The following is a 22,362-nucleotide window of genomic DNA, read 5'->3' as shown; positions in this document are numbered from 1 at the left end:
TATATACAATAATGCCGTTTCGTTTACAAATAAACTATAGCTGTAATATATTGTCGCGACATCTGGAAGGATTTTCTTTAGTCGTGTTGAACTACTTGATACGATCAAAAATGAACGGACTGTCCTAAGTTTTGTCTCCTATGTAGGCATATTGAACACTGCTGGAACACTACGAAAACCGGTGGAAGTCTTCACCTGGAGAAGTCCTTGTCCGTCTGCAAAGCCTCCTCGCCGTGTCCAAGACGCAGCAGGTGCCTTTCGTCCACATCCAGCTCAGCAACCTTCTCGAACAGCTGGTTAAGAGCTTGATTACTGTGCGTCACAACTAACGTCCTCTGGGACGGGAAGTTGTGGTACAAGTTCGATATTATCTGGACTGCGACATCAGTTTTACCTGTTTTAAGTACAAATATATATATATATATATATATATATATATATATATATATTAATATTAACTATTACATTGGATCGAATTGTAGTAACTGAGGAAGTATTTATTTGAAACCTATATAAATAACTCCTAAAACGGTTTTCAAATCGTCTTTAATGAAATAATATTAAAATACTAATACGACTAGCGTTTTCCTGTGGCTCTGCTCGTTTCGCTTACGTTAAGTTCTTTCGATAGATCCTTAATATTAAAATGGGTTCGACGTTTCCATCTCCGAAAGAAGCGAACGGATGGATAGACAGACTTATTATTGTACATATATATTATTCTTAAACAGTAAAATACATTCGAAGACTAGATACGTATCGTAACGAGTGAATGTTTTTATATTTACTGAAGTTTTGACTAACTTAAACAAAACTATATTTTTTTGTATATAACATGCGTTTTATATGAGATATTAATTTTTTTCCGCAGTAACCGTGATCAAGAATAGACCAGATGAAAGTGTCTGTCGGTTATCGCCAAAGATTTCTCAATGACCTTTATTCCCTAATCGCGGTGTCCCTAAGAGTGGTACGAGTTAACTCAAACAAAAAACCGGAGTCAAATCCGAAAATAAATTTCATTGAAGTATGTAACGTAGTTATTCAAGTGACTGCAAATGTGAGATCAAAAAGGAAATGACGTCATAACGATGAGATAATTCCAAAAGGTTATTCATTCACTTAAATGAGTGATGAATTGTTTGAAAATCCGGTGCTAAAGATGTTATCTTGATACAAATTTCGATTGCTTTAACTCTACACGTATAAAGTGATCGTTGATAACTGTTACGTTATATTATTAGTTATACGGTGCATGACAGAGTTGTTATAAAGGACAAACTGTCTCGCAATATGTTCGCCAAATCTGTATACGACAAAAAAAAATTGTTACTTTTAACTGATGTAGAACAAGAGAATGTGTTGGATCTGAACAACAAGCCAAGTAAAGTTGGGAGGCATGGCTAGTAAGGATGTGATATTTGTGTGTACAGGAAGTTCTTATGTTCAATACGTCCGTTGTGTACAAACGTCAGTACAAAGTTACTCATTATGAATGTAAACTTTGTTTTATATATATAGTTAATTATGAGAGATAACTAAAAAATAATTTTTATTATTATAAACGATGTTAAAAATAAAATAATTACGTTGAAAAATTTTGTGTACATTCATATTTTTTCAAGCTATGTGTTACTTGTGACCTTGATATGGACAAGGTCCGCGTGTGTACGCGGAACAGAACACTAGTGGTGTACACGCGGAGCTTGTGAAAAACGGTTGTCACTTACAACTGAAAACTTATATTACATTAAGATATGGCAGCTTTATGTGAGGAAGCGTTGCAAAAATAAAACTATATATATATTTTTTAATTTAAAATATCCAATAGTTTTGATGTCATCAGTGCGTGAATGCAGACTGATATAATGTTACTTTCTATATAAATATAATTATAATTCAGTGTAACGTGTACCCGTGCCGGGAGGTCCCACCACGACCGTCAGCCCCGGCTGCATTCCTGAACGGATCGCTTCCACCTGGGTCGGCGTAAACAGTATGTTGTTCCTGACGGATATAAAGATCATTAAAACTCTTTTGTAGTTGAAGATACTAATATTTTGATGTAGTAATATTATTTTGGTTACGAAAAAACTTATTTACTCATACCAGAGATAAAACGAAGCTTTTTTTTAACGTTCAATTAGTACGGGTCTAGTTAATGGTAAAATTACTTTTTAGGTTCATTGTACAGGTACGGCCCTCTCTTGGGCAGCACGTGAGGTTCTACAACTATAACCTTCTTGGGTTCCTCTTCATCCATATCCGTTTCGCCTCGCTGTTTACGTAGAACGTTCTCGAAAGTCAATCTGTAATATAAAATTTTTTATGATTTCGTTTTTAATTACCAGATCTAAGACTTTCCCGATTATTCATTTAAATTAAACTTATATTATGTTGAGTTTATGCTTGAAGTAAAATAAAAAAGTAGGTAACAGGTTCGTGTCTTGCTGTTTAAGATCAATTTTAGATTTTATTCTCCTTATTTATTACGATTGAAATATATATTCAATAGCTATATAGCTATGGAAATAAATGTGATCTACAAAGGATAAGTTATCTCTTAAAAGATATCTCTACCAGGAACCCTTTTGACAGTGGAAACAAGAGAAATTGTGGTTGAGGTAAAAAAAATTATATACATAATTTAAATAAATTGATAGGCCTATATAAGTGTGCGTTTGTTTATAATTAGTGTGTATAGAGTTGATACTCACTTGAACGGTCGGACGAGTTTCCGCGGATCGTCCGTCTGTACCTTTATCTCGTGTCCCGGGAAACTGTTCCGTAGATGTTCCATATCCAGGAACGTGTCGTTGAAATCCAGGGTAGGGATTTCGTTGGGCATCCTGGCGAGAACAAGGTTATAAAATAATTTTGTTATAAGATATGTATTCAGAAGGCTTTGATATTATGACAAAAAATTACGAATTTAATGATTTGATAATCTTTTATATAGGGTTTTCCATTAAGGGCGCTTGATCTTTGAAATGCAAAAAAAATACATGTAGGAAAGATATTTGCGAAATTTTTTTTTATTTGGAAGGTCTATCGAACCCATTATGTATGGAATATGACATCATTCAAATGACCGCCACGGCTTCGGTTGGTGGCGCGCACACGAAAGGTCCAATTTTCGATGACTCTGGCGCACAAATCGGGCTGTATTTGATCGATGGCGTGGCGTATGTTGACTTTGAGGGCATCGGTGGTTTGCGGCTTGTTGGCATAGACCTGCGACTTAAGAAAACCCCACAAGAAAAAGTCCAGCGGGGTCAAATCGCACGATCTCGGTGGCCAGTTCACGTCGCCTCCGCGCGAGATGACCATGTCCAGAAATTGCTCGTGCAGAACTTCCATCGTAGCGTGTGCTGTGTGGCACGTAGCGCCGTCCTGTTGAAACCACATGTTGTCCAGATCCATATTCTCGATTTCAGGCCAAAAGAAGTTGGTTATCATCGACCGGTATCGCTCACCATTGACGGTGACGGCCACACCATTATCGTTTTCGAAAAAATACGGACCAATCACGCCTCTGGCCCAAAATCCGCACCAAACAGTCACTTTCTGCGGGTGCATTGCCACTTGGTGAACCTCGTGTGGATTGGTCTCGTCCCAAATACGGCAATTTTGCTTGTTGACATAGCCATTCATCCAAAAATGCGCCTCGTCGCTGAAGATGATTTTTTTGCCAAAATCGGCGTCAACTTCCAACTGCTCTAATGCCCAGTCAGCGAACACACGGCGCTGTCTATGGTCATTAACCTTGAGCTCTTGGGTCAGCTGGATCTTGTACGGGTGCAGGCTCAAGTCACAACGCAAAATTCGCCAAGTTGTCGTCTGCGAAAGGCCGAGTTCCTGTGCGCGACGCGGAATTGACTGCCGCGGGTTTTCGAGGACACTGTCGCGCACAGCGGCGATATTCTCGGCAGATCTCGCGTTACGTTGACGCACGGGAACCGGCTGATTGTTAACTGACCCGGTTGACTCGAATTTGTCCACCAATCGACGGATAGTCGACTCGGCAGGACGATCATCGCGACCGTAAAACGGGCGAAGTGCGCGGAACGTTGCTCGAACTGAAGACCCATTTTCATAAAACAATTTTATGATTTGCACGTGCTGTTCGACACTGTAACCTGCCATGGTGGTTTGGGAGGACGGAATGAATATAACACACTGCATTTGACAGCTGTCACTCAAACAACATGGCCGCAATCAGCTGTCAAAGTTCAAGCGTCCCTATTGGAAAACCCCATATATAGTATATATATAAGTGAATGATGTAGAGGCAAATTAAAGACTTTCGCTTCCAGTTCGTGGTAATATAGAAAACAAAAACAAAAAAAAATCCTCCATTTAAAAATTTTTCTAACTAAAGATAAAACTAAGATATAGTTTTTCTTTTAGATATTCTATCACATAATTTCATATTCTATCTCCATCTATATCTATCATCGTAATCACCTGGTGTAGTGCGCCTGCCCAGGGTCGCCATAGCCCAGCACTATGTCATGAAGCCACTCAGGCACCACGCACTCCGTGTTCATCAGCTCTCGTATCGTCTCCAGAACAGCCTTAAAGTTGTTCTCTTTAGGCTTCCGTCGGACAACGATATTGAATGTCTCGTACACATCCTGTATTTACATTTTTATAAGATTTAACTTTATATCCTTAGAACCTGGATGTAACTGTTTACTTTTAAGTACACAGTGTCAATCGATAGTTGACCTTGAGAAGAGTACTGAAAATAAATAAAAACTGGCAGTTCACGGTGAAATTTTGTACAAACCCTTTTTTCTACTCGTTTTTAGTTACGATTTAGTACAAAATGAGACTAGCAAATAATAACTTATAACCTCACAACACTATATTGATGCAATAAAAAATCTTTTGATCGCGTTAAAGAACAACGCGAATATTATAGTTTCAATTTTAACCAACTTAATAAGAAATTAAGGAATAACTGATCAAGGTCATTTGTTTGTCCTTAGATCAATACAATTATATAAATAACATATGTACAAGGACGACCATTAAAAATATAAATATATTATTTATTTATTTTCTATCATATAACAGATATTTGTACAAAAATAAATACTTTTAATTGAATTCTTTCATTGTCTGTATGACAATTAAAATCTGCGACAAAGTTTATGGTTTCGTGTCGACATGCTAACAGTTTGTTTACGACGGTTGGCCCACGTATCGGTTTAAATGGACGGGTTATTTTAAGACCCCTGCGAGTATTTTCTTTGAGAACGACCTTCCGACTGTTTTGATTGAGAGTTCTGATTTTTCGTATCAGCAATTTAAAAGTTGGAAATATATTTTAAAGTGACAAAGAATATTCTATTAGTAGCATTGATGCGAAAGTTTGTGACTCTGTTTGTATGTAGGTTGGTCCTTCACGCCAAAACTACTAAACGGAATTTGATAAAACTTTATGGTAATGTAGAATAAGACATAGACTTGTATTTATACGGAAATTCCGTGTAGTTCCGTAACACATGCTATAAATGTCCTAGCCGGTTGACAGTTCGCGCAAAGTTCAGGGCGATGAAGTCGCGGGCAACCACTAGTGCAATTTAAATCAATGCCATAAAACGTTTCAACATCATCGAACATAAGTTACTAATTATTATACTAGAATATTTAGAGACGGGGAAAATGATTGAAGATTTTATAAGGGAGAAGGAATACGGAAGTAGCGATTTATAAAGAGCGTGCTGTATTAAAAATTCTTATTCTCTGGAAATTTAAAGTATTTCATTGAAATGACTCGGTTATTTCAAACAATTTCCTCATAGTTTAAAATAGAGAAGTCAGTTGTGAATAGAAGAGTAATATAGTCGACCGGAATTTGTGTACGGAAAAATCTTGTTAGGTTAATGTAGGGAAATTTTTTATTTTTTTCTATAAAAAATCATCATATTTTACGTTCAGTAATACAACTATTGATATATGTTGTTTATAGTACTATCTTATTCGGAGACACGAAGCAAAATATATGTTAATTTTAAAAAACTATATATGATACAAATTAAAAATAATGTACTTATCTTATCTAAATTGTATTTTCATATAAAAATATATATTCTTATACGCTATCGAAAATCCAAGTCATTATGCTGGTGTTCGAGCTATTTATGAGAATTTGGTTTACCTTCGCTACATTTTAAGGCTTATTCACATTGTAATATATTGACTTTGTATTAAATCGACTTAGAAATTATGAAAAAATTAAGCATGCTATTTAGAATTTTTAAATTTAAGTTTTGTTATGACGCTTCGAATTTAATCGTTCATCTATTGCATGTCGCATTACAGCCAGGTAGGATGAATGGGAAAGGTAAAAAAGATATGTGTTCAGTTTTGAACATAAATAAATATATTATAGGCAGTTAACTAAGTCTACCCGCATACGATAGGCCTCAGACGATACGAGGTCTCGGTTACGTGGTTAGCATAAATCTGAATGATTGTTTTTACGACTCAAACCGTATTATAGCACGCAAATTCAAAAATAGACTTATATAATATTGATTTTTTTATAAAATTATATCTTAAAATAATCAAGATATAATTTTAGAATAGTGCGATAAATGTTCATAATGACAATGTGTCCTAAATTTAAAAAAAAAGTCCTCTAAATAAATTCGTCATCGTAAACACACTTTGGAAACTCGTCTTCAGTTCGGGAAGTGAATAACGCTTACAACAAATTACATCGTCGATTTAAATAACTATAGAATTATAGTTTTTAATTTGTGATATATGAAAACACCACATTTGTATTTTTCAAAGATTTATATCATACTTAATTTAAATAATTGTGACGGCACGATTGTTTACTATGATAATGAACTTTAAAACCGTTCGTGCTTAGGTTTACGATGTAAACCCGTACTAAGGACTCTTAATAAATCACAACTAAACATTTTAATTACGTACGGTATATTTCAAGCTGGCGTTTTGCTAATTTATTATTATTTAACTATAATAATAAAAAAAATATTACAAAGAAATGTGTATAATTTTTATTAAAAAATATCCTTCTTGAGGAATGATGTTAAATTTGTACTTTAATTATATGTGATTATTGTAAAAGGACTTGTGACTTTTGAGCGGGATCATACGTGACGAAAGAGACTTCGACAAAAAAAAGGGTCATTTGCCAAAACAAACCAAATTCATATAAAAGTCAAGCGCCCATATTTTATGCGTCGTTGCCTATATTTAAACTATTACGCGCACGTAATCACTACTAACGCCTTATAAATAGAATTTAAATATTACATTGTATACAAATTTGCAATTAAACCTACCAAATGTCCGAATACATATTTGAATACAAAGCGTGCGCGGTGTGTATATCAGCCCGATGATCATTAACCAGACTTAAATCGGCCGTTATGTCGTTATGTACGTAAGGCTATGTTTGTATAGAGATATGTTTTTCGATTGTTCAAGCTATTTCTAGCTGCCAATTACTTGAACACATCGACTGAATTATATTTACATAATAATATAAGGCTATGTACTTTTAACTGAAGTTAAGTCCCAGTCACCTTGAGGTCCATAATACTGTTTGATTTTACAAAAAAAAAAAAATTCTTGAACAAAGTCATTAGCAAACGCTAGTATGCACAAATATTTTTATGTCTATCTCTTTCTATTGGCAATTTTTGAAATAAATCGATTTCGATGTATTTTGGTATCCCTTAATTATTACGTACAATGAAATCTTATATTACCTCTTTTCCTTTGCTGGCTTCGTCAAGGTCCAACCTATACTGGTTAGGGTCTAGCAGCAGCCTGAATGTTCTGGAATCTCCCTCTAGTTCTGGTCGAGGTTCTGGCCCGTCCTCTATGACCCTCCCGCCGGCGTCCAACATCCCCTCGACCTCACAACCTCGGATGTAGACTATACCAGCCTGGTCGACCATACTCTTCTTGTAATCGTATTTCGTCCCTGGATAATAATCGTCTCACGTCACATTCAGTTCAAAGCATTTGAACATTTTAGTGTATATACATATATATATATAATTACATTTGACGTATATATAAAAGGCGATATGTACTTTGTTTATAAATAAAAGAAATATATACAGTAGAGTAACAAAATCTTATATATGTCATGTAACATAATACACATTTTATATGAATAAACTTGACATCGATACATGCTATTTAATGATATTTTATACATAATAAAGCTTTTTCTATTCTCAGTTATCAAGGTCGATGGGTCAAGATTACGCAACGCTTTCGATCGTAGAAACCGAGAGCTTTGTTATAAAATATATAAGGGGCCGTCCATTAGTCACGTGTCGTTTTTTTTTTAGATTTTTTCACCCTCCCTCCCCCTTGGTGATGCATAGTGAGGTTTAAGACTACCCCCCACCTCCCTTCCTATATCACGTGTATTTTTAGTAACTAGACAAATTTCGTAACTATTTTTAAATATTTATAAAATACAGCTTTCGGTATAATCTAATTTTATTATAGAAAATTAAAGACTACAATAATTATTATTATAACGTTTAAATGTAGACAGCTTTAATGTGCAGTATCCGCAGACCACGGGTTCGTCAGATTTTCCTCTGCACCAATAACTGGATATAAAGCATCTTGCAAGACAGATGCTGGCACAGTGCTTGGTTGAAGATCAACATCCGTTTCGTCAAGCCACTCGGCGTCATCGTTTTCGCGCACTACGCAGAGAATCTCTCGATCTACTGTTTTATCGTCGCGTGAGCATGAGGGTAGGACGAACATTGTACACCTCACTATTATTACCTAACTATTATAGCGTGGGGCCAAAGAGATGAACGCCGCTTTTCGGTTCAGTATCCCGAAAAAATAAATACACGTCATATATTACAACCCCCCACCCCTTTGTGATATTTCGTGATTTTATACCCCCTCCCCCCTTTCGAACCTCACGTGATTAATGGACGGCCCTTAACCAGATAATTATTCAATATGATAAAAATACATAATATAACAAAAAATAATTGACGTGAGCCGGATTGAACCTGTAAGTATCGGGATAAAGCGTCCCAGTCACTTTGCTAATTAAGCTATCGTGTCTTATAAGATTAGTTACTTAATAGAAATAATTTCCTTGAAGTGTTATATTTCTTATAGTATAAATGAAATTTTCATTATATATTAAAAGGGACATTGGTCGAGTGGTTAGAGAATAATTATGGACACGGTCATACCTATACCCTCGCTAGGCCGTACGGTTATAAGGAAGCATACATCGTGCTTCCTGAGACTCTCCCACTCGTGCTTGATCTCGTTCCTGACGCTGAGGGTCACTGTGACGTCAGCACGGACCCTTGAAGGCGCCTTCTCTCCTATATTCGGTTTCGCCACCTCAACCACAGCGAAGCTTTGGATAGGATGAGCCATACGTGCCCAGCCTCCGAATATCACAGTACCGTCTTCAGATTTCCTGGTATGTTAGAAGTTTATCGTGGTAAAATAGTAAATCCGTTGTAAATATATAAATTAATTTACTCCTTTCATATACTTCTGTATGGTCATATAATTAAGGCAAGTCCAAAAAGGTCATGGGTTCACAAAGTGAATATTGTTCTGTTAATGAGAAACAATGAAACAGCCACCTGCCTTTCGCTTCTTATTAGGGAATGGAATTTCTCCCAATAATTCAAGTTTTGCGTAAAATCAAACAGGCTTTGTAATATTCAATTCAAATCGGATCAGATCTCTAACACCACAACCATTTTTTCTGGTATCATTTAAAATTGGAATAAATTTTACATTAATTTAAATATCATATTTACATAACGTTTTAAAACTACGTCCTCTGTTCCATTAAGATATTCATAATAAAATATTAAGAATACGTTACCATGGTGACAGGCGATAAACAGCATCCTCAATGTCCTGACGGATCTCATCTGGAAGGATTTATAGAGTTCACTGTACCGTCTAGATATTAATAGATCTATATTATCTTTTAAGATAACGACACAAACAACAGCTTGTTAATTGTTGACGCGAAATAATGTCACGCGTTCAAGTGACTAGAGATAACGCTCCCATGAATATAATAAATAATTTTATAGTAATGAAGTAAAATTTTATGTCACCAATAGAAAAAAAATAATTGAAATTATAAACATATGTTAAATATTTTATGTGTGAATTTCAAATTTGCTATCACTTAAACAAACTTCGTAAATGTAAACAAATAACCGGTTAGTGTGTCACAAGCAAACATTATGTGTACCTCAAACGACGTGTTACAGGACAAAGTGATGACGTCGCGTCGCCGGGCATTTGTTTAAAGATTAGTTTGAAATAATTCAGAGAGCAGTCACCAGATAACGTTGTGATATTTCCAAATTATTGGATAATGACCTAAATTCCATATAAACAAATATTTAGAAGGCGTAGACGCCGAAACACTGTTTATTTTAATGAACAAAGAGATGGCTCAGATAGTATGGTTGATTTAGATTTTTTTCGTGTATTTCGCAAATAAGTAATTAAATTATTAAATATTATGATGTAACGACAAATCTGTGTCCTTTTACATATATAAACGTGTTATAATGAAAATACAGGAACGTAAATTTGGTTCACCATCATCACCTAGCTCAAGGTCATGCAGACAGTGTCTAGGTTCGGCGAAGTGACCGCATCTCACACCGCACATTAACTTTATAGGCTTGTGGTTCCGATATTATGACGTTGTACGTTGCATCTTTCAATGCTTGAGAGACTTGAACTACCGATAGTCAATTGGGTTCTCTTCCAGTGGCAAACAGAGGCTTGTAAAACTTTTCAGACCTACGCGCTAGACAGTTCATGATAGTTCCTAAGAAAAGCTAATAAACGTGACACAGGTTTGTTACTTCAGCACAATATTATCACTGTTTTTTGAAAATCAGAATAACCACGTCCCCTATCCTAACTTCGGTCTTTTATTTCGCTCTATTTGTTCTTAAATAAACCTTGTATTAATTTGATTTTTTGTCGCTAATTTATATAGACATTATTGATTTTTTTTCTAATTCATAAATAAAAAGTAACTGAGATGAAGCCACGATTTAATCATATAGTGAATGAAGAAGCCACCAACTAAATTAATAAACGTTATGCTCGAAACATAGCAACTGTTTTACGTTTTAGTAAATTTTGTCCTGTATGGACCCTATACGTTCAGACTGTCGACTTTGATTATATTTTTTTTGAGGACTGATATTCGTTACCTGACCGATACTTTTAGAGTTGCCGGTCAAATTCAGTATGAGAATAAAAAACATATACTTCTCCGACGACAAAGATTTCTCGGAAGTCATATGAGCAACTTATAGTACAATAATGATATTTAATTTATTTGCTACAAATGACGCTATGACGTTGAATCCCGTTCGATGTTTATGAAATCAGAAACACTTTAATATATATATATAATCGTACCTTTTATATCGCAATAACACAGACTGATGTAGATTTGCACGATTTAGAGTCAACGTCATAAAATTATTACAATAAATGACTCTATCTAGTGATTTAACAAAGGACTTATTGTGCGGCATCAATTTATATAAAAGTTACATTTAAAATTAACTTAAAATTCACGTAATATTGGACATAGCGTAATAATATACATTTAAACCAACCGTAATAGATGACATTTAAGAAATAAAAGTCAATAGAGCATCTTGATTTATTTGATCAGTCAACGTGTTAATAGAAAATACAAAGTTAAGAAAAAATCCTATCAAAAATTATTATCTGACCTCTACCTGACCTCAACTCAGGTCTAAATAAAGTTACAACTAAAATGGAATTTGATGAAGCTTATCTGAACCAAGAATCTTTTATCTTACTCGCCGATCGTCTGAAATGGAAACACACCCAAAGATAAAGAGGGAGTTCTTTTTACGCTTCGTGTTTCCTAGACTAAGACCGAATAGGGCGTTTTCCTAGACTAAGACCGAATAGGGCTTTTGAAATTGAAGTTCAGATAATTGTGGTGCTAAAATAACGTATACGGTATACAAGTCTAACAATTAAGACAAGTTGATTATATTCTGTATTAGCAATATTTATTATTTAATTTTGAATTTCGCGGTTATGTGATACTACAAAGCCGTAATTAACGTTAAAACACGAGTTTTCTTTCACGACTGCCAGTATAAACACAAATAAGAAACCCATTGAGAAGATATGCTTTAAAATTTATGAATGTTTACAAGTTATTAATTGCGAACAATCTCGACAATTGTTTTATTCAAATGAATGAGCAACTTGTGGGCGAGGCCGGTCATATGATACAGCATCTATTGAGCGTGAAATCACAAGTAATCAGCATTAGTTCACCAGATGTTTGTGACTAATCGAAAATTATGGGACACAGCGATACGTACATGTACTCTCTAGGCGGAAAAGGTTGAAGTTCCTCAACAGGTAATCGTGAAGTGTCAGGAATTGGAGATTAAGTTTGGGTAAGGCGAGGCATCGCTCCCCGCTGTAAACCTCAGTCGGCACCACGTGCTCGTCCCACACAACCTTCTCGGTGGGATATAGGGGCATTGAATTCAATTCTTCCAGCTGAGAAATTCTTCGCTCGTGTCTTGATATCTACATTCATCAGACATTAAATAATATAACGTGTATAAGATGTATCGTATGTAGCTGTGGGTTTTTACACTTCAGTCTATATTTACTCTAATAGCTTTTAATATGTACTGAGTCAGACGAAATAAAACACATGGCGAGTTATCTGGAATTCAATCATAAAATAAATTACTACGCATATTATGTATTAGTAACTCACCAAAAGTTCCCTGAGGAAATCTTTGTCCAGTCTGTGCCAAGGCGCTTCATCTTCCTTGCCTTCCGTGGGAACTAAATTCAGATAAGTGGCAATGGCCCTTAATGCCTTATCACTGGAATGATATTAGTATTACAAAAAAAAGTCAAATTATTATTAATTTAATAATGAACCCTAAAAATACCTGAGATTCCCAAAGTGTTTCTGAAGAGATTCCCTGGTATCAACGCTTGCTACGTTTGCTAGAGAGAACAATCTTAGATCGGGAAACTTTGTAAACGCAGCTTTCTGAAACGTCGTAATATATTTGATAATTGTTAAAAATCAATATCATTATGTTAAATTTGGGTTTAAAAGTTAAATGAAGAGAACGATAAGAAATATAAACGGTATACCCAAAGATAGGAACAAAATTCAGTTCAATAGACACTCATGAATAAGATGTACCTGTAGTGATGTTATTCTGGAATAGTGCTGTAAGGTCATGTCGCGGTCGGTCATGGGATCACCGGTTTCGTCGCTGATCTCAAAACGAGCATAAAATTTCAGCATCTCGAGAAGCTGTAACAAAAATAGTTTTTTCATAAACCTCAATAAAAACCATATTGCTGATATATCTAAATTTATATACAATATATTAAACTAATAATATTTTTTTAAGAATCATTAATATAATTACAGATTATATTTAAAAAATTAACGTAGTAACAGTAATTTTTCAGTGTTGTCATAAGATAAAAAAAATTTATTCCTCTTAAAAGTTTTGCCATCTCAGTTTTTTGCTACTTTTTTGTTTGTTATTTTTTTTAACTACACCACGCTGCGATACAGGTGATTGTGAGTGAGTTATTCTCACTTTACTGGTTATGCGGGACTGAGTTAACAAAATCACTAATATTTGCTACTGTAGTGAGTTTAGCAAACAAAATAGAGCTCAGTACAAGTGAAATTCGATTTCTTAAGAGTTCAGGGAATTTAACTGTTTCTTTGACCACTAAGTAGAAATTTTATAGTACAGACCCTTGTTATGCGGTTATCAGCATGCGATATTTTATCTTTATCGGTATTAAAGCTAACTGACGTAGATTTTTGTTTAAAATCTAACCTCAATAACGTACCCCATACAATATAAATATTGTACGTTTAAAAATATCATTAAATAAATTCTTACTAATGTTTGGAAAACAAAAATTTAGAAAATACTCTCAGTTGTGCCGATAAGTCAAAGTGAATCATGAAATATAGTGTAATATATAAAATTAATTATATGAAAGAGATAAGAGAAGTACTATTTAAGTTCCTTATTAACGAAGTCCTTAAGTTTTTAACGTAAGATACGTTTGATTTTTTTATCGCGGTTTTGTATTGCATGACGCATGAACTATTTTTGTCTCTCAAATAATGCTAGTGATTGAGAACAGCAAGAAGTTGAAATCGATTGTTAATTTAAATTTGGACGAGTGGAAATGTCAATGAACTAGCAATAGTAAAAAGATTATTTTCTACTGTTCATGTCCCGTTACAAGTAATATTTTTAAATAAATAAAATAGGAATCGTGTGTTTATAACTTATGTTTTGATATACATTTTGTTAATCGGTCTGTCTGTTTGTTCCGGCTAAATTCTGAAACGACGAGACTTACTTTCAATGGAATTTTGCTTACTGATAAGGATTATCCAGTATAATGGGAAGCGCCTTAAAGAACTTTTATTTAAAAAAAATCATCAGTATGTACATATAAAAATAAACTCGATGCGGAGAACACGAGCACAGGTAGTTTCTAATGTTTTAATAAAAAAATATATGATAAATTACAATACTAGTAATTGAAGGCCACGTTGATGTGATGTAATGACTGCCATATATTATGGAAATGAAATTTAGTAAGATTAAATAAAATGACAAAACTTATCGCATTGGAACTTCATTTCACTTCACGTTATAGGTGCAATGTCTAATATTCTTATATTTCTCTTTAAATATCATATAAAAATATCTTTAATATCTTTATCCCCCAATAAATTTGACCATAAATTTTATCCCTATCCAACTGCTTAAAAAAAAGGGTACAGTTTTTGCTTGCTTCAACCTTTTCTATATACAAATGTTTACGATAATTTTTTTAAAGAATTCCTTTATAAGTTATCTCAGACAACTTATTTTCTTAATGATACTAAAACTTTTAAATAAAAATTTATTTCAGATTACTTATAACGTTGAATATCTTTCACTACCCTCACAACTGTGCTTTTCCATAGGAATTGATAGCGAATGTATGTCTGGCCTTAATACCATACCATAATAGAAAAGCAACAGAGCGACTTTAAACAGAGCTGCCCGTTAGCGGGAGGCTTATTACTGAAACCAGAAGAGTTTACTATTTAGTACGGTGTGCGCCGGCGCCGGAAAAGGACGTATCAATCGGTTCGTCTCAGGACGATAGAAAATACGACAACGAATTTAGCGTTTCGTTTGTAAAAATGGTCACCAACATTTGACATAATAGTAAAATCGTGATTCTCGTGTGTGAAAATGAAGTTGATTTTTCTGTTCTTGACAATCGGCCTGGCCGGCTGTGAGGCCAGCGATTGCTGCAAACATGGCGTTGTAGAAGACGATGGGAATGTCTGCGTGGATTTGCTAACTAACAAAACTTCATCAACAAGTCTCACGTGTTCTCATGTTGATCACTTGTCGTTACAAATGTTCAACTTCACAGCCAGTGAGGATTCTCTGATATTGAATTTAAACGAGGATATGGTTATTGAACTAGAAAGTGATAAGTAATTATTTACATATTCTTGGCTTATTATTCTATATCTCTTCTATATATTATACATCGTATTCCATATATGATGATAGATATAATAAAAATATTTAAGTGATACATAAAACCTTCTTTCAGTATATAATTTCAGAGTAAAAATATGAGAAAAAAACGGAATTAAAATTATTATATATAGCCTTTAAATGTGCTTGTATTACTTAAATATCTTTACTGCTCAAACAGTTAGTTTTGGGAACTTTTAGCGCCCACGAGACGGATATTAATATAAAAATGCTAAACTGGACATTTTGTATTTATATCAAAATGATAGCCGAAAATCCATAACAAAATTTTACGCCTATACAAATATTATACCTATGTATTTTTTGACGGAATTTTATTTTGGCCAAAACGAATACAAATTTTCTGAGACCTAAAACCTTCGCAAGCTTTTTTTTAGTATGTTAAATTACATACTCCCGGCGTTTCGATTACTTTTCAGCTAACGTGACCACGGGCACGCGATGAAAATTTTTACTGTCGTCATCTTTAACACCGGGAGTATGTAGTTTAGAATAAAAAAAGAATTCGTAGTAAATCCGAAAATATTCGTTTTATTTATACAAATATTCTCCGTGAGAACGTATGTGCATGCGCAGGATGTAGACTCGAGAATTTGTGACAGTTATTATGTAAAAATATGTTTTTTCCCAACCTTTAGCACTTAAATATATCCATTATGATAAATAACAATAATCTTCCCATAACGTACTCCTCACTGTCTTTAACTGAACAGTGTCATTCCAGGTTTTGTGTATCTAACGGAACGAGGTTTTCTGATGATCCTGTCGCCGTAATATGTTCAGATGTAGACGAGAAGATCTTGGAGGAGAGCGTCTACGGGTACTGCATGATAGTGTCAGTTGTATTTCTGGTCATCACAGTGATAGTGTACAGCATGCTACCCAAGTTGAGGTAAAAAACAAAAATTCTGTCGCTATTTACTCTTCATTTAAGCTCATTTCTCATCTTTTATATCTCACCGATTTTTGCAATTTGCAAAATAATATGTGATTCATAATTTAATTATTTAAAATATCTTTGGAACAATGTGACCACTTGCATTGTTTATAATTAAATTACTCTTTCGTTACAGAGATCTTCTAGGCAAGAGTATAATAAACTTCTGCGCGAGCCTCGCGATAGGTCTCAGTACATTGGCCATTATGAATATCATGGAATATTCCGATTTGAAATGGTGTGCTGTGAGAGGCTTCGTCGCCTATTTCTTTATTCTGGCCACGTTTTTCTGGTCCAACTCAATATCCATACAAATATTGCGGAGTTTAGAGTGAGTTAAATTTTATTCATTATAATTGTATTTATTAATTTCAGAACGCTCAAATCTATGAGCTAGTAAAATTAAAAAAAAAAAACTTGTTATAAATGTCAATTGCGTTATAATTTTATATAAAACTGATGATAACTATTATATTCCAGGCGGCCGACTTCAATCGACTACAGCTGGAAGGCTTTTATGTGGTACGCGCTTTACGCCTGGGGATGTCCTACAATCCTTACTATAATTCTGGCTATTGTCAATTTCACACCTGGGAAACATCGAAAACCTGGAATAGGATTGAACACGTGCTGGTTTTTTGGTAGGATAAGTTTTGTTACTCAAAATGACAAAAATATCTTGGATCTGATCGTAAAAATATTAGTTTAAATAAGTTTTAAAAAAATTAGTATACGATTATTTTAATTCTGTTCAATAAATTAGAAAATCTGTGAAATCAAAAAAAATATTTTTGAATAGTTATAATTATGTTAAAAATAAGTTTGTAATGATTCGTGTTAAAACTACGAGATGCTTTTGTGACCAAAAAGATTATAATCTCACCTATTTTTGAAGTCCATATAAATAAAAGCTTAAAATACGCAAACAAAAGATCGGAATTTATTAAAAAAATGTGTAGATTAAAATTCTCTGAACACTAATTCAAGTAATTCGCAAGAGGATTCGATGAACTGTCCCTTTTTTGGGGTTTACAATGTTGAAAATAAGTCACCCTTGACGTATCTCGTCTAATCAATAATAAGAGTACACCTAAAACTTTTGATAATATACGCATACATACGTTATGTTTTACCTGAAAGTTGCAACAGTTTTTTCTGCCTATATTCACTAAATGAAAACTGTCAATAAGTCACTTTAAATAACTTCAAGCCATTCTTATTTCAGACGTTCGTATCAAAAACGATATTAGATTCAACATTTTAAGCTACGTACAAAGTTATATCAATTAACTAAGGAGATATGTTTAAAATATATGAGTGTATTTGTTTTTAGATTACAAACAACAATGGTATTACATGTACAGCGTGATGACAATATTGATTGTCAGCAACATGGTCATCTTTATGTACATATCGCTCAGTCTCTGGCGGCACACCTTCGCATCCACACACATAAAGGCGCTCAAATACAAGTAAGACCTGTATGACTAACTCTAGATTGTGTTGTCACTACACACGATCGCCTTCTCTCATTAAATAACCTACTTTAGTTACGTTTGAAGTTATGAATGAAAAAATAATAACTCTTACAATGTATAGTTTAAAACTTACAGTCAGCATATTGTAAAGTATAATATGACGAGACAACGAATTTGTAAAAAACAGTTTGTTTGGTCTGTTAAATAAACCTTCACACTTGACAGTATCTGCATATTCATGGAATATTGGATAGTCCTGGTTTTATTTTTACGAACAAAGGCACAGTATACAAGTCGCGTGTATATTTTTGCACGTTTTTGTTTATCCATAATAAATCGTTACGAGTTTCCCCATTTAATGATTTTCGGCTGTTAGTAATCCTGTTACGTAATATTGATTAAACGGAAACAGACGTCGAATTAACATATTAATGTTATTTACGTCATACAATTAGTGAATAAAATATATTTTGACACAATAAAAGGATATTTAAAATGATTTTAAACTTATATATAGGGAAATATTATAACACCTACATATTACTTGTAATAAATTTGTACATCATAGTATAGAGTCTAGAGATTTTCTTGTATCTGTTAGGGACTTTTCAAATCTTTATTTTTTATTACAGATTCTGGATGACAGTAAGAATGTTCATAGTCATGGGACTGGCGTGGATATTTGAGATGATCAGCTCTTTAAGCAAACCCCATATCATATGGTATGTATTACGAAAACCATGTCTATAAATTGCTTGATTACAGCGCCATTTTACTATTAACAATTTGATTTCACACTTAAGGATAAAGTATAAAATATAAATTTTTAGTCATAAATAAAAATAAAAAAAACAAGTGTAGTAAAACACTAAAAAAAGGTATATTATATCTTATTTTAAGTGGAATATTTTACTTATATATTAGTACATAGATAATAATCTTCAAGAATTAGCATTATGTGTACAACGCCTTATATCTTAAGTGAGTTTGTCGAATTCAATGACGTCTAAGACAATACTTTAGTCACACCAAGTGTCGACGTGGCAAGTATGTCAGATATTTGCACAATAATTCATAGACAGCTGACAACGTCACCAAGTGATATCGTATCAATGAATCTATAAATACATTACTATAAGTCATTATTTAAATGACTTGTTCAAGCTATATTTAAACATACAAACAAGCCGGCATCAAGTAAAATATAATTTAAGCCGGGTTCAACGACTTAACTGTTAACCGAGATCCCGTTTGCAGCTGTCGCTGAAAAAGGATTGAGACAAAAAATGCACGCCGCTTACAACACGTTGAATGTGTTCTTTATATAATGAGTTTATATATTCCAGGGTCATACTGGACTTCTTCAACTTATTACAAGGATTGTTATTATTTCTGGTGCTCGTTGTATTCCGGAAGCGTGTTATTAAGGAGCTGTATAATAAAGGCTGGTTGGAATGCGTGGCTGGCTGTGTAGAACGCCATCTAGCGGTCGGGGATGACGAGGAAGATGTCGTCGAACACACGATAGGTGTAGCCCTTGAGGAGAAATGAAACAGCTGCACTGCTGTTCAAAGTATACTAGTCCTTATTTTATACGCATTAGAATCAATATTCGTATACACAACTGAATGATGTATCTCGATTACTTATGCTACAGTAACTAACAGTATTGTCGTGACTTGTTTCTTGTATGTATTATATCGTTAATGATAATGAGTTATAGTGAAATTGTTACAGGCAATTTTTCATCTAGAAATGTATGAAAAAATATTATTTTAATGCTAATGTTTTTAATGCGAACAGCAACTACGGATGAGTCAGCAATTGCACATGTTTGAAACTTTTAAATTTATACAGAAAACATGAATAAGAAATTGCACAATATTTATTAAGTAATAAAAATATTGACAAACTTAGCAGTTGTAGTTCAAATATATGTTAACGTAAACGTTTCAACTGCTTATTTATGTTTGTAATAAAAATATATATTCGCGTGTTGTATGTATAAAATTTATAATTGTATGTATTTAAATTTTGGGGGACACAATTTTGTTTTTATACCCTAATTAAACTCGCTTCATATCTCATGTATTCCACATTAACATATTTATTCCATGTTGAACTGAACTTATTTCTTTATGTATATATACATATAAATTTTAAATTAAGAATAAGATAAAAATAGCAAAAGCTAAGCATTTAACCACCGATAATTATTATTAACATTAAAATGTTGTTTGTTATAGAATCTTGAGTTCATCATTATAAGGGAATCGTCACAATACATAATAATTATTTTTAGTAATTTCGCTTATATTGTAAAAAGTTGTTTTTTTTTTATATTAACTTTTTTCTTATTTTCTAAATATTAAAATATTCTTTTGAATATCATGTCAGTGTATTTATTTTATGAGATCCCTGAGATTTATTCTACATAAGACGGTTTGAGTTACGGGAACATCTGTCCGCGGACGTTAAACCCGTCACATTTTTGGATTGTAACTTATAAATTCATTATTAGTATTTTACCCTAAAAATGAAACATTTGGTACTTATTCTAAATTTCAAGTAAGAATGTATTACTATAGCACATTCGATGAGTAAACTTACATGATTAATTATTAATTTCAACGCCATCTATCGGTTAGCTCATAAACAGCTTAGCTACAAGTTGTAATAAAGTAATGCCATCTATGTCGATATCATAGTTTTTATTTTTAGTAATTTTAAAAACGAATTATAAGTAGGTATATATATATATATATATATGTAACTAACAAAATTTAAAGTTTTATACATTAATATTACTGCCATAGTACACATAAATCAAGAAAATAGATACGAAATGATATTTAAGATTTTCCGATAAACAACGCGTTTTTTTATTATTTTAAAGCGCAGACGAGATGAAATTGTCGACTGAACAAATGACAGTCTTTTCCATCTCGTCTGCCCGTGATCACTGTTGCTGTAAAGGAAACGAAACGTCCGAAGTATAGTTTTCAAATAACGAAACACGCGTAGTCTAAACGAAAATCTTAGTTTCACTTAATAATGATGAACGACATTCAGACGTTAATTTACTATTTAAGAAAATTTCATTTATATATCGAATGTTTGATATTACTAAAAATTTAAACTGGACGCTCAGTAATATAGTTAAAAAGCACAACATTCTGCTTACTTTTAGTTTTCATCGTCAGTCTACATACCGACCTTTAAATTTCATTCACACATATGTGGGTATATCTTTGTAGTATTAACGTAGGTTATTTGATAACACATAAAAAACGCTTACTCGATCCAAGCATACAGTCCACAGATCATTCAAAACAATATGCTTGTAACAGAACGGCTATTACTACCTTTTTAATAATATCACGAATATCGTGTTTCAATAACTGAAAAGAAATTTAAACGCCGAGCCCTGTCTCCAGTATAACGACGACAGGTTCATTTAGTTATTGTTACGTCATTTGACACCGAACTGCTTTAAAAAAGTTATTAATAGTACAAGTAAGGTATTGATTAACATAATCACCGGCGCTTAGTATTAATTTATACGCAAGACGTAGACTTCAATCTCCATGTTCTGACGCACCTCGTTTCACTACTTAGAATTATAACTAATGACAATTACATGGGAATATCTAGACATATATTTTTATGATTTTAAAGTCAGTTTACATATATATTTAAAACACATTTTATAAATAAAAAATTTAGCCATCGACACAACAGAACATTCGAGAATCGGTCAAACTAATAAGAGAAAAACAAATAACCTTATTTAGTTAAGCCAATCAATGAACAACAAAATTATTCAATACAAACATTTTATCCCAACCATGAAGTACAAATGTCATATTCACCAGTTTTTTAATATGTAAACGTAGGTATGTAATTTTAAAAATTTTGGTATATATTAAGATATATTTAAAATATAAAAAACGAAGTAAACACAAAGTCTGCAATATTTTTAATTTTTCCATAATGATTTTATGGAAAAAAAAAATATCATTGTAAATGTCAAGTAGAAGGAAACAATCTCGACCACACTTTAATTATAGCTTATAGTTTAATAAGATTTTTTTTTTTTTGTAGAAATTATAGATCCAAAAATTAGATATTGAAAACTTAGTTCATTAGTATGGACGTTGGTTTAAAAACGTTCATAATATTTTCTGCCAGTGTCGCATAGAATGGAGGAGAGAATGAACAATAATAAAACATATGTACCTTTGAATTTAACGTTTGATTTTTATTG

General features: G+C 33.2%; 2 protein-coding genes across 2 annotated transcripts in view; one reads left to right on the top strand and one right to left on the bottom strand.

Moving 5' to 3' along the window:
• The window catches only part of LOC116773233 (RNA helicase aquarius), a 46,861-nt gene that overhangs the window by 4,621 nt on the left and 19,878 nt on the right, over positions 1-22,362 (bottom strand). Inside the window, exons 7-18 of the mRNA XM_061528374.1 lie at positions 13,277-13,390; positions 13,014-13,117; positions 12,833-12,944; positions 12,423-12,636; positions 9,893-9,941; positions 9,237-9,472; positions 7,761-7,978; positions 4,468-4,637; positions 2,718-2,849; positions 2,175-2,309; positions 1,916-2,007; positions 196-394 (exon numbers count right to left, since the gene is read on the bottom strand). Coding sequence (XP_061384358.1) covers positions 196-394; positions 1,916-2,007; positions 2,175-2,309; positions 2,718-2,849; positions 4,468-4,637; positions 7,761-7,978; positions 9,237-9,472; positions 9,893-9,941; positions 12,423-12,636; positions 12,833-12,944; positions 13,014-13,117; positions 13,277-13,390 — 1,775 coding nt within the window. The remainder of the gene's footprint in view (positions 1-195; positions 395-1,915; positions 2,008-2,174; positions 2,310-2,717; positions 2,850-4,467; positions 4,638-7,760; positions 7,979-9,236; positions 9,473-9,892; positions 9,942-12,422; positions 12,637-12,832; positions 12,945-13,013; positions 13,118-13,276; positions 13,391-22,362) is intronic.
• LOC116773168 (probable G-protein coupled receptor Mth-like 3) lies at positions 15,204-20,486 on the top strand. The gene is made up of 7 exons (XM_032665567.2): positions 15,204-15,613; positions 16,405-16,572; positions 16,754-16,948; positions 17,098-17,258; positions 17,951-18,089; positions 18,728-18,817; positions 19,442-20,486. Exons 1-7 carry the CDS (start codon positions 15,363-15,365, stop codon positions 19,644-19,646), a joined length of 1,209 nt encoding a protein of 402 aa, XP_032521458.2. The 5' UTR covers positions 15,204-15,362; the 3' UTR covers positions 19,647-20,486.

The sequence above is a fragment of the Danaus plexippus genome (assembly GCF_018135715.1).
Source record: "Danaus plexippus chromosome 18 unlocalized genomic scaffold, MEX_DaPlex mxdp_20, whole genome shotgun sequence".
Classification (NCBI taxonomy): domain Eukaryota; kingdom Metazoa; phylum Arthropoda; class Insecta; order Lepidoptera; family Nymphalidae; genus Danaus; species Danaus plexippus.
Note: the sequence above shows the minus strand (reverse complement) of the source record. Positions and strands in the feature narration are given on the sequence as shown.